At 36.9% G+C, this 13,711-nt stretch overlaps 1 protein-coding gene across 2 annotated transcripts in view; it reads left to right on the top strand.

Moving 5' to 3' along the window:
* Positions 1-13,711, top strand: part of PLCB1 (phospholipase C beta 1) — a 692,666-nt gene that overhangs the window by 16,354 nt on the left and 662,601 nt on the right. For both annotated transcript variants that reach the window (XM_030872578.3, XM_060284359.2), the window contains exon 2: positions 1,814-1,891. In XM_030872578.3, coding sequence (XP_030728438.1) covers positions 1,814-1,891 — 78 coding nt within the window. The remainder of the gene's footprint in view (positions 1-1,813; positions 1,892-13,711) is intronic.

Below are 13,711 nucleotides of genomic sequence, written 5' to 3'. Positions count from 1 at the left end.
CAGCAAGGCAGTTGCTCAAAAAATTAAATATAGAACTATCATATGATCCAGTTATTTCACTTCTGGGTATATATGGAAAAGAATTGAAAGCAGGGATGCAAACAGATATTTGTAGGCCTATGTTCATAGCAGCGTTGTTCGCAACAGCCAGAAGGTGGAAAGAAACAACCCAAATGTCCATCAGTGAATGAATGGATAAACTAAATGATACAGACATATAATTGAGTATTATTCAGTCTTAAAAAGGAAGGAAATTTTGATACCTACTATAACATGGATGAACCTTGAACAGATTATGCTGAGTGAAATCAACCAGATACAAAAGGAAAAATACTGTATGATTCTATTTATATAAGGTACCAAAAAGTAGTCAATTCATAGATATAGAAAATAGAATGGTGATTGTCAAGGCCTAGGGGGAGGAGGGAATGGTGAGTTAGTGTTTAATGAGTGTGAAGTTTCAGTTTGGGAAGATGAGGATGGATGGTGGTCATGGTTGCACAGCAATGTGAAAGTACTTAATGCCCCTGAACTTTACACTTAAAAATGGTAAGTTTTATGTTATATATACTTAACACAATAAAAAAAGAATGCCATGATAAACTTTCATTTAATATTTTAATAAATCAGGTTTTAAACATAATCCACTATAATAATAATGAACATTTTTATGTGCCAAGAATTGATCCAAGTGCTTTACCCAAATTATCCTGTTTAATTCTCACAAAAAACTCTGACGGAGGTATGATTATTATCTCTTTTTTTTTCCAGTTGTGGTTGTGCAGAATGAGGCACGGGAGGGGACAGGCAGAGATTTGAGCCCGAGGGGTTGGCCTCCAGAACCTGGCTCTTATAATAAAACTTACCATGTGTACAAAAGCCTTAGATTTGCTCTACCCATCAGGAAGACAATCCCAAATTCCAAAATTATCTCTGCAAGTTCTAAATTTATTACAAATCTTTTTAATCAGATAGAGGATATGACACACCAGAGTTACAATGTGTATGAAAAAGTTGAAATAAACTGGTTTTATTTATGTCTCTTTAAAAAATGCAATTCCTGCAAAGATCCCAGTATTTCAGTATAAAAATCCATATCCAGTGACATGTGTTTCTTTGTGCAGATGGTATGCCTTTCTGAAAATTGCCAAAAGAAAAGAACACATATTTTAGAAATGTTTAATATTGTAATTACAATACAGGCAGTTTTTGCTTTATAATATGCATGCTTTAAACTAAGAAGACTGTCTATGATGTTTTATTTTATTGTGTGAAATTTAAATTTATAACAGTTTTGTGTATAGCCTTCCGAACATATAGAAGATGACCTTATTTACTGTTACCTTGGAAACAGCAATACCTAAATGCTGTGTTTACTCTCTTCAGTACAATTAAAAATCATTTTATAGAGCAAATGTAATTTAAAATAATATCCTGAAGCATGGATTTCAATTAACTTTAATCATATAAAATATGTAATGATGTTTAGTGTTAAAATTATTTGGAAAACCAAATATAGCTTTTTGTTAGAAAACATGCCAGTGCCTTTAAAAACTTGCCTTAATCAATAAATACATGCATCACTGGCCTTTTCCTTTATAAGTAATGTCCCAATATTCTAATTATTAGTAAAGTACCTCAGTTATGTAATTAGCAATCCTATGATGTTAAAGATGTCATGTTTAATTTTTTATTAGTTTTATTAATAATTGATGATCTTGGAGAAACTTAACAATTATAACTTAAGTAATTCACAGGTAAGGCTTTCTATAGTGGCATATGTTGATATACGTGTATTTTCTTACATTTCTAGGACTCCACTATTGTCACTCCAATTATTTTGAGGACCGACCCTCAGGGATTTTTCTTTTACTGGACAGATCAAAGCAAGGTAAGAAGTGAGATATGTCTTTCTTACATTTTCCAGTTAGTTGCTGATTTGCGAAGTATTTAGCTTTCTATCCATTTCATGGATGACTCTTTGTAATTTTTTTAAAGATTCTACTTAAAAATAATATCTTAGATAGAAATGTCTTGGGATTTTCCAAGGTCTGAAATATTAGATGTGCTAAATCCTAGAACAATTGGCATTTTTCAGGGTAAGAACATGGAATTGTGAATTACATTTGTTGTAGAGGGAAGTTAGCCAGTATTACTGCTGTTAAGTCTCCCACCAACTCTACCCATAAAAAATGAAGAAACATGATGAGAAAGTCATTTTTGACCCTGATGACTGTAACTGTGGCTTTCCCTTTCTCTTCCTTCTCCTCTTTGCTGCTTATTAAGGGTTCTCCCAGCCTCAGCAGGAATTTGGCCTTGATAATTTGTTTTTTTGTTAGAAAATCAGGAATAAGATCCCTTTAGACTATACCTTCACTTTTTCAGGAATTTCTTCCCATTTTAGCTTTCTGTCCACCATACCATGAATTTAGACTCTCATTTATTATGAAACCAATTGAGATGATTCCATATTGAATTATTAAAAACTAGACTGTCTGCAGATCATAAGATTTATTTGGAGTTTAACGGGTAGTGAGGTCAGAATATTCATAAAAAGTAGGTTATTATTTCCATAGACGATGGAACATACACTTGACCATACACTTGATGTTGCACTTGAACATACAAGGCCACAGACCACAGAATATTTTGGTCCTATAAGTTCTGATATTTGGAAAGATGGGACAGGCTTTATTGAGAGTGCTAAATCCATACTGAAACCAATAAAATACCTGGCATCAAACTGTGAGGTGCCTTTTCATGTTCTGGTGTTAGTTCTCTATATCCAAGGTTACTGGTGTTTGTCAGCTTAGCTTTCGGCCATTGGGGGCAACCTGGACTTCACCAGTGAGTAGTGGTATGGAAACTGCTCTGTGCAGTGGCATATTTGGGGTCAGAGTAGAGCCTGGGGAAACTCTTAGGGTGCTAGACAGTAATATCTGGCCCCCAGGGCCAGTCCTGAATGGGTCTGTTAACACGTCATCCAAAAGGCAGATTTTAGCTTTGTGGTCCTGGAGTTACTTTCTGAATATGGGTGCCCTGTAATCATCTCTGGCCACAGACATGGGGCTAAATCATAGACCCCGAGCTAACGTCAAAAACCATATTTGAGTAAGATTTCATACTGACTGTTCATGTTTATTACTGGGTGTGTTAATCACTTTGGCTTTGACATTCTGTTTGGTTTCCTGCTGTTATGTATAAAACAATGGCTTGAAAGAGGTTTTTTATTTTTTTTCCTCCTAAAGGCTATTTTTAGAACTGTTGAAGCTATATTCATGAAAGATATATTTATAATGCCTAGAGCATTTTTAAATGTTGGGTATTAGTACAAGAGACTAGACTGTCAGTTTGATTTTTCAACTTGTAAATCAAGCTTCTATAAAAGCAACAGAAGGTATTTTGGGGTTTTTAAATAATTCATAGCAACTCAGTTAAGCTCCCCTTTAAGACCAATGATAAATATTTCATTGCTTAAGAAAGAGAAAGTATTTAGGACCAGAGGCTCTTTGATGTACCTCTGTTGTCCTGTGAACCCAGTATTTTAACTCATGCTCATTTTCAAATGTAGAAAACTCTCAGTTTTTTAATACTAACAACTTTCTCTTGGTTGTAATGCTGTTTATGACCAACTTAAACAAATACTGTGGTAGCAATACTTCTGTCTCTTTATTACTTTTCTTTTCATGGATATTAATCTTCCAGTTCTAGCCAAGAGATGGGAATTTCATTTTTCACTTTTTAAGTCAACTGTCAGTCATGTATCAGAATTTTGAGGTTTATTTTTTTAGTTAATGATCATATATCAGTATCTAAAAGATGAGACGATTTAAGAAAAAATTAAACTTTCCATCATTCTAAGTTTGTCATTTTCTTCTGGCTTTAAGCCTAGTCCTGGAGTCAGAACGAGTGATGAATCCACTTCTAAGAGGTAGACTCCTGTAAGTGATATATTAGGAGCATAAATGTACGCAAGCAGAGATGGTACCCGCAAGTGAGTGGGGAGGGCGCACAAGCTTTAAGTCCATGTTTTTGCATAAAATCATTTGAAGGGATGGGCCTAATGTTGCAGTCAGATGATGCTTAGAGGCCCAGTTTCTTTAAGATATTTTTTCTGACAATCAGTCTTGTCGATATGAATCTATCACATGTACTACAGGGGTTACGTCTCAAAGAAAAAATGTGATACTTTTAAGTTTATCCCCTGATTCCCTCCCCACCCCTGTTTGGAAGCTTGCGTTGGTATCTGGGTGATGTGCCTCTCTTCTCCCTGGAGCTTCTTCCTTTGTCTTTGTCCATGTTTCTCCTTGGTCCATGAAGCCTGTGCTGAAGCCCTTTGATTAGCGATCCCTTGAAGCCTACTCTGCTCAGAGGCGAGCTGAGTGGCTTAAGAAGCTCTTGGTAAAGAATATTGTTACAAGATCTTTCTCTTTATAGCCCTGGAGGAGAATCCTCACATTTGACAGTTTCTCATCCATGTCTTCTCTCCCGTCATGGCCACATTGTACCATGCACCACTGATTTCAAGCCACTGGTTTCACTCTCTGTGAACATTGACATGCTTCCTTCTGTAACCCCTCCTTTGATTTGTCACCATAGAAATGATAGGTGGCAAAGAAGACAGACAGCCCAGATGATTTAAGAACTTAAAAACCAGAGCAGGCAGGTAATTTTTATGTAGCAGAAATGTGCTCTGATGAAACATTGAAAGAATGTTTGGGGTTGGTTGGGAGCAGATAAATATGAACATCATCTTAAGGGATAAATGTTCATACTTTGTACCAGCTCTGGGCTTATTTTAATCATTCTTTCCCTTTTATTGTTGGCTCTGTAAATCTTATTGACTGTAATTAGCAAGAATGAGTTTCTGAATATGACTATTTTAAGCATGGTTGTTTTTCTTATGTCAGTGTGTGTTATGTAAAGAAGATCAGTTTATTTGTAATCATGAGTGAGAAGGGGCTCCTGTACAGCCTGAGTATGGAAGAGGTTGCCTGCATTATGCTATGACTTTACTTTGGAGCTCTGCCATATCAGGACCAGAAACCAACACAGGAAGTGTTAGCCGTGAAAACCATGCTAACTGCAAGAAGAATCTGTATGGGAGCTAAAGAAGAAAAAAGGGTCAGTGTAAAAGGCTAATAACAGAAACCTATCCTGCTAGAACATGAAACATAGTAAGCTGATGCCCTGCTTCTGTGCCAAGGTTGGTGTAAAAATAAAACTACTCACTATTAGATCCAAGAAATTCAATATAGTTCAGTAAGCTCTTCCTTGTATCCCTAAAACAGGAGCTTGGAGGAGGGGAAAGAGGAACATATAATTAAATTAACAAGGAAGAGGAGGAAAAACACATTTTAAAGGAAGGATTCCTACTACTTTATCTTTTTTGTTACAGATATTATTTATTTTTTATTTTGTGGATAATCCACTAATAGGTTCTTTTTGTAAGAGAGTAAAGCAGTATTGATGCCTTTGACTCCATCCCACCATTGACCCAATCCTAGTCTCTTCCAAAGTCAATTGCTCGTAACAGCTTCATGGTATCTTTCCAGGTCTCCTTTTAATGAATTTGTGCATACATTAACTATGGAAATATTTCATTTTGTTTCATTTATATCCATTTGTACCCTAAATAACATCATATTATTTTTACTGTTCCACAAACTGGCTTTTCACTTTACAATATGTCTTACAGAACTTTTTGTGTAAGTACATGTGAATGCACTTTATTCTTTTAAATTGCTCTATGTATCCCATAGAATGGATGAGCAAATTTCATTTAACAATAAAAAATTCTCATTGATGGACTCTTGGTAGTTGTCTGTTTCTAGTCCACAGAAAACAATCCTGAACTATAGAGTAATAGTCAGCCTTGTGTATCCCTCTCTGAGTATATGGGTCAGGCGTCCCTGAGGTAAATTTTGAGAAGTACAATTGCTGATTGAAGGCTATATATATCCTAAATTTTAGTTAATAGTTGTGTCATTTTATAACTTTGCCAGTCTTGTGTGAGAGGAACTGTTTCCTCCGTCCCCACCAACACTATTAAGAAACATTTTAATTTTTGTCAATCTGATGCAAGCATTGTATCTCTGCTCTAATTTGCTATTGCCTGATTTGCTACTGAGCTGTGTACATTTTCTTACATTTGTGGACAATTTCTGTTTTCTCTTACAGGAGTTACCTGCTGAATTTCCTTGCCTTGTGTTGAGAGTTGTCCAGGTATTCTGGATGTTAATCCTTTAGCTGTTAGGGATGTTGCAAATATTTTCTTCCTGTCTGTGGCTTGTCTTTTGAATTTCTTAACTTCTAACTTATGCATGACAAAAGATGACTCGACATTCTCAAATTTGATGTATTCACATTTCAACCTTTTTTCTTTTTTTTGCTTTATTTAAAGCCTTTCTTATTCATCATCCTCATAGCCATCATTATTATTAGTTTAGATTTTTAATCCATGTATAGTTGTCTTAGTCCATTTGGGCTGCTCTAACAAAATACCATAGAATGGGTAGTTTATAAATGACAGATATTTATTTCTCACAGTTCAGGAGGCTGGAAGTCCAAGACCAGGGTATCAGCATGGTCCAGTGAGAACCCTCTTCTGGGTTGCAGACTTCTGGTGTCCTCATGTGGTGGAAGGGGCTAAGGATCTCTCTGGAGCCTCTTTTATAAGGGTGCTAATCCCATTCAGGAGCACTCTGCCCTCAGGACCTAATCACCTCCCAAAGGTGCACCATCTCCCCATCTTCTAATACCATCCTTGGGCATTAGGTGTTCAACATATGAATTTGGCCTGGGGGGTAGGGACACAAACATTCAGGCCATAGCAATCATATAATGTATTTTGAACATTGATGTGAAGTTTGGTTCTAAATTTAATTTCTTCAAATGATTAGTCTTGTCTGTGGGTGACTCCTCATTCTTTCTTGTTGGAGCCAGCTCTGATAGCACCATCTCTTCTGTAGCTTTCTTCTGGCTGACAGTGGAGGGTGTGGGAGGTGGGAGCTGTGATGGTGGGTTGACCTGAGTTGATGCTCCCATTTCATTCCTAGTGCTAATACCTTCACCGCCTGTTTGGGTGGCCCAGATCTACTCCTATGTTTTAATGTCTGTGGGTTTCTGGGATGTCATTTCCTACTTCCTTTTTATTCCATTTATCTTTTTTCTTCCATTCTTTCTGATTGAACAAGTACAATCCTTTCTGTGTACCCATGATCCTAGATGATAGACATATATTTACACCTGTATATCCAGTCATTTCTAGGGACCCAGGACCAGAGGAGGGCTCCACCATCTGCACCATATGCCATCTTTTTCTGGCCTACGATTTTGCACGAGACAACCATTTGGGATCCTTGTAGAGCAACGATTAAGCTTCTATTAATGACAACTATAGACCGCATTCTCTTATGGTAGCCTTAAATTTCTATACAGAGTTCAAAAGCAAGGTTTAAAAATTAAATATTTACATAAGACACAGTGACGTTTTCAGCATAAAAGTCCAGAATTCAAAAACATTTAAAATGATGCCTCATAAACCTCTAAGAAAATCTAGAAATATCATGTTAAAAAAATAGTCTGGCCTCCAAAAGAACCATCAGGCACCACAGATTTCATTAATCATCATTTAACAATGGCACTTCCTCTTTCACACACACTTCCCTAGTATATCCCAGAAACATCAATTTTGGACTTTCTTGTCTATGGTGAATGGGGTAAGACACTCAACAGTCAATTGAGTGCAGTGACGTGATTATAAATTAAGAAGATCAACTCTACTCACTTTTATTTGGCAGTTTCCCCCAAACCCTGAACCAACAACTGATTTACCTTAGAAAACAGCAAAGTGCATGTGAGTATCACTCTTGGAGGGCTGGGATCATTGCTTGGCCTGCAGTGGTGCACCAATCATTGCCAACAAACCAGCAGCAACTATGGACTGAGTCTTTTCTTTCACCCTCCATGAATTTCCTTCACATAAAGAAATTAATAGAGCAGACATGGCCCCAAATCTAAACCCACGTCCTTACTACTCCTGAGGCTGAGAGTTGGACCCCAGTGGCCAGCATTTGCATTCCTTTGCTTTTTCTGGCCTCTGGAGCTCATGTCACTGCCTGAATTAACACCCACCCAACCAAAGAAGTTTGATGGGCAAATACCACAGCTCCCTCACTTCTTGGATGGGATAACTCAAAGGTGCTAGCTTTCTGTTTTCCTCTAGTGCCCTCCAGGGTTAATAAGCCCATTTACCCTCAGTGGTAACTGGCTTGAAAACACACCCTTCTTGGGCTTCCTTCCCTTCCTGTCTCGATTACCCATGTATCCTGGAACCACCTCTAAAATAAACTCATTTTACTAGAATCCTTGTTTAGCAACTGCTTAACATGGATGCTTTGTACCTAACAACTTAATATAGATGCCCCATAGTTAAGGGCATTAAAAAGATTCCTAAGTAAGAGGCACTGGAAACTGTTAGGTATATACTTTAAGCCAGGGAGGTTTTCTTTTCTTTTTCTTAAAAGAGTCCTGGTTTGGGAGGCCAGAACTTGAAGTCAGACAGATGTGGGTTGGAGTTTCTGCTCTGCCTCGTACTCCATGAGTCATGTCTGGTGAATCTCTTCAACCATTTAAGCCTCCGTTTCCTCATCTGCAAGATGGGGTGTAACTTTCTCAGAGTTGCTTGTAAACATGATGCATGTGTGTAGCACAATGCCTGGCACTTTGTAAACTCACTCTTTGTGGTGGCTTTTTAAAAAACATTTAATTTTAAAATTAGTTTAATTTTTAAATTAAATTTTAAAATGTCAGCATTCCTGAGGTATGATTGACAAAATTGAAGATAGTTAAAGTGTACATCTTGGTGATTTGATGTACATATCCATTGTGAAAGGATCCCCCCATCTAGTTAATTAGCACATCCATCACCTACCTCACTTATTTTTCTTATTTTTGTGTATGTGTGAGAATATATAGGTTCTACTCTCTTAGCAAATTTCATCTATATAATACAGTGTTGTCAGCTGTAGTCACCATACTATACATTAGATTCTCAGCCCTTATTCATTTTATAGTTGAAAGTTTATAGCCTTTGATCAACCTCTCCCTAGTTCCCTGGCACCCCAGCCCCTGGCAACCACTTTTCTGCTCTCTGTTGCTATGAGTCTGACACCTCACCCCTTTCTGAAGGTTTCACATGTAAGTGATACCGTGTCATATTTGCCCCTCTCTCTCTGGCTTTATTTCATTTGGCATAATGCCCTCAAGGTTCACTGTGGTGGCTTCTATTATTGGTATATAATGGACAGTCTCTGACTAAACAGTTAGTCCCTAACTAATTGTTAGGAACCACACGTGCTGTTTTGAAAGCCAAGTGACCATCTATTTACATATATTTAAAAAGAGTTTTTCTTCTTCTTCAAGGTAATAGTGACTTGTTTTCTGTTTAGACTCTGCTGTGGTCTTTTGATCTAAAGCATTGAAACTTAGGTCTGTTTGGGCAAACAAGATGTTTATTTATGTATTTTGTAATGTTTTGGGAACAGAACTATGCAAGGCAAAAGAAGGGATTTATTGTTGAGAAGACTTTCCCACTAAGGATAATTTGCTAATAAATACTGCATCATAGGTGAAAGGTTTTTGACCCTCGGGAATCGGAAGCATCTTATGAAATAAGCTTTAAGATGATTTAAAAGTCTTGGATAGGAGAAAGTGCTATTATTCACAAGAAGAATTGGGCTCCGCCATGGTTGTCTGTGTCTTTTTTCCTAAGATAATCACTTTGGGATTGGATTTTCACTGCTGTATTGGCACCAGGAGCTCCTTTTCCTCCATACTGATCAGATCCTTAGAGATTAAACGTTCAGTGTTTGTGAGAATAATTTAGTCAGTGGTCTGTTAGATTGCTGAGGAACAAACTTCTTCTCATCAATTCTACTTCCAGATTAAGCTTTATTTATTATCAACACTTCCTTCTTCTCACTGCCTTGAGTCCCAAAACTTTTGCCTCCATGAACTCTAGCTACTGTAGGACAGCTAATATGATTGCTTAGCCTATGCAGATGCAATAGAAGAAAACATGTTATTAGAATGGAAATTTTTACAAGGTTGTGAATCATGGTTTTTTAGTAAATGCATTTTAAAATCAAGCTGATTATTATGAAATGGCATCGTTGTTCTTTCTTTGGAATCATTTCTAGGATGTAAGTGCATTAACCTGATTTTCATGTCTCCATCATAGCACTTCATCAGGCAAATAACAACAGCATTGCTTGTGTGAATACATTGTAACCAGAGTTTATTACTCCTAATATAATTTAATTACAAAATTATGCCTCAGTTTTATGAGTTGCTTATATTTAGCTCTTCCTAGTCTTGTAGTAGAAATTAAATTGGATGCTTTCTATGCTATGAAGGTATTATAATGGAATATTTGTACCTTTTGATACAAAATTAGTTTGAGATGCTGGATTAAAGGAATGTGTAGAGGAAATACATTTTGTATGTTGTTCATAGTTTTATTTCTTGTTATCTGGAAAACCCATTTGCGCTTGTTGTGAGTAGAATTCCCAAATATATTGGTATTGACCCAATGTCTTGTTCCTTTGCTTGAATTATAGATGTTATAGATAGAGTGAGTATATTTGTTTGACCTCTAGTTCCTTTTCTTGCCAATTCAAAATTGTGTGATCCTACTGATGGGGTCCTTGTCAAACTCTTTCTATATTTAATAGCAGGACAAGCCTCTTTTTTCCTTCTGGTAACATAAATGGAGACTTACAGTTGAGTCATTTAAGCATTTACCAAAATAAAAATAGACTTAAAAATATAATTATTTTCCATTTTTCACATTTTATCTTCGTTTGTTTCATTTAAATAGTTTTAAGAGGGAAAAACATACACTTTAAACTATATGACAAACCCACAGCCAATATCGTTTTTAATGGTGAAAAACTGAAACCATTTCCTCTAAGATCAGGAACAAGACAAGGTTGTACACTGTCACCACTATTATTCAACATAGTTTTGGAAGTTTTAGCCACAACAGTCAGAGAAGAAAAAGAAATAAAAGGAATCCAAATTGTAAAAGAGGAAGTAAAGCTGTCACTGTTCACAGATGACATGATATTATACCTAGAGAATCCTAAAGATGCTACCAGAAAACTACTAGAGCTAATCAATGAATTTGATAAAGTAGCGGGATACAAAATTAATGCACAGAAATCTCTAGCATTCCTATACACTAATGATGAAAAAACTGAAACAGAAATTAAGGAAACACTCCCTTTTACCACTGCAACAAAAAGAATAAAATACCTAGGGATAAACCTACCTAAGGAGACAAAAGACCTGTAAGCAGAAGACTATAAGACACTGATGAAAGAAATTAAAGATGATACAAACAGATGGAGAGATATACAATGTTCTTAGATTGGAAGAATCAACGTTGTGAAAATGACTCTACTACCCAAAGCAATCTACAGATTCAATGCAATACCTATCAAACTACCAATGGCATTTTTCACAGAACTAGAGCAAAAAATTTCACAATTTGTATGGAAACACAAAAGACCCTGAATAGCCAAAAAAGTCTTAAGAAAGAAAAACAGGGCTGGAGGAATCAGGCTCGCAGACTTCAGACTCTACTACAAAGCTATAGTAATCAAGACAGTATGGTACTGGCACAAAAACAGAAAGATAGATCAATGGAACAGGATAGAAAGCCCAGAGATAAACCCATGCACATGTGGTCACCTTATTTTCGATAAAGGAGGCAAGAATATATAGTGGAGAAAAGACAGCCTTTTCAATAAGTGGTGCTGGGAAGACTGGACAGCTACATGTAAAAGAATGAAATTAGAACACTCCCTAACACCATACACAAAAATAAACTCAAAATGGACTAAAGACCTAAATGTAAGGCCAGACACTATAAAACTCTTAGAGGAAAACATATGCAGAACACTCTATGACATAAATCACAGCAAGATCCTTTTTGACCCACTTCCTAGAGAAATGGAAATAAAAACAAAAGTAAATAAATGCAACTTAAAAGCTTTTGCACATCAAAGGAGCACATAAACAAGACAAAAAGGCAACCCTCAGAATGGGAGAAAATATTTGCAAATGAAGAAACTGACAAAGGATTAATCTCCAAAATTTACAAGCAGCTCATGCAGCTCAATATCAAAAAACAACCCAATCCAAAAATGGGCAGAAGACCTAAATAGACATTTCTCCAAAGAAGATATACAGATTGCCAACAAACACATGAAAGGATGCTCAACATCACTAATCATTAGAGAAACGCAAGTGAAAACTACAGTGAGGTATCACCTCACACCAGTCTGAATGGCCATCATCAAAAAATCTACAAACAATAAATGGTGGAGAGGGTGTGGAGAAAAGGGAACCCTCTCACACTGTTGGTGGGAATGTAAATTGATACAGCCACTATGGAGAACAGTATGGAGGTTCCTTAAAAAGCTACAAATAGAACTACCATACAACCCAGCAATCCCACTACTGGGCATATACCCTGAGAAAACCATAATTCAAAAAAAGTCATATTAGCACAATACTCATTGCAGCTCTGTTTGCAATAGCCAGGAAATGGAAGCAACCTAAGTGTCCTTTGACAGATGAATGGATAAAGAAGATGTGGCACATATATACAATGGAATATTACTCAGCCATAAAAAGAAATGCAATTGAGTTATTTATAGTTAGGAGGATGGACCTAGAGTATGTCATACAGAGTGAAGTAAGTCAGAAATAGACAAACAAATACTATATGCAAACACATATATATGGAATCTAAAAAAAGCTTCTGACAAACCTAGGGGCCAGACAAGAATAAAGACACAGACATAGAGAATGGACTTGAGGACTTGGGGAGGGGGAAGGGTAAGCTGGGACGAAGTGAGAGAGTAGCATGGACATATATACACTACCAAATGTAAAATAGATAGCTAGTGGGAAGCAGTGGCATAGCACAGGGAGATCAGCTCGGTGCTTTGTGACCACCTAGAGGGGTGGGATAGGGAGAATGGGAGGGAGACGTAAGAGGGAGGAGATATGGGGATATATGTATAAGTATAGCTGATTCACTGTGTTATATAGCAGAAGCTAACACACCATTGTAAAGCAATTATACTCCAATAAAGATGTTAAAAAAAAGAGCAATCGATTTATTAAGTAATTGGTGTCACATATTTTAAGCTGTTTTTTTATACGCACTAATTCAGTTTGCACTAATTCAATATTTTATTTTATTTTTTAAAATTTTTATTGGCGTATAGTTGATTTACAATGTTGTGTTATTTTCAGGTGTACCACAAGGTGAATCAGTTATACATATACATATATCCACTCTTTTTTTTTTGTTGTTGCTGTACGCGGGCCTCTCACTGTTGTGGCCTCTCCCATTGCGGAGCACAGGGTCCGGACGCTCAGGCTCAGTGGCCATGGCTCACGGCCCAGCTGCTCCGCGGCATATGGGATCCTCCTGGACCAGGGCACGAACCCGTGTCCCCTGCATCGGCAGGCGGACTCTCAACCACTGCGCCACCAGGGAAGCCCTTTTTTTTTTTTAAGATTCTTTTCGCATCTAGGCCATTACAGAGTATTGAGTAGAGTTCCCTGCGCTATACAGCAGGTTCTTATTCGTTATCTATTTTATATATAGTAGTGTTTATGCACATTTCTT

The sequence above is a fragment of the Globicephala melas genome, chromosome 15 (genome assembly GCF_963455315.2).
Source record: "Globicephala melas chromosome 15, mGloMel1.2, whole genome shotgun sequence".
Taxonomy (NCBI): Eukaryota; Metazoa; Chordata; class Mammalia; order Artiodactyla; family Delphinidae; genus Globicephala; species Globicephala melas.
The sequence above is the reverse complement of the archived record's forward strand: the minus strand, read 5'-3'. Positions and strand labels throughout refer to the sequence as shown.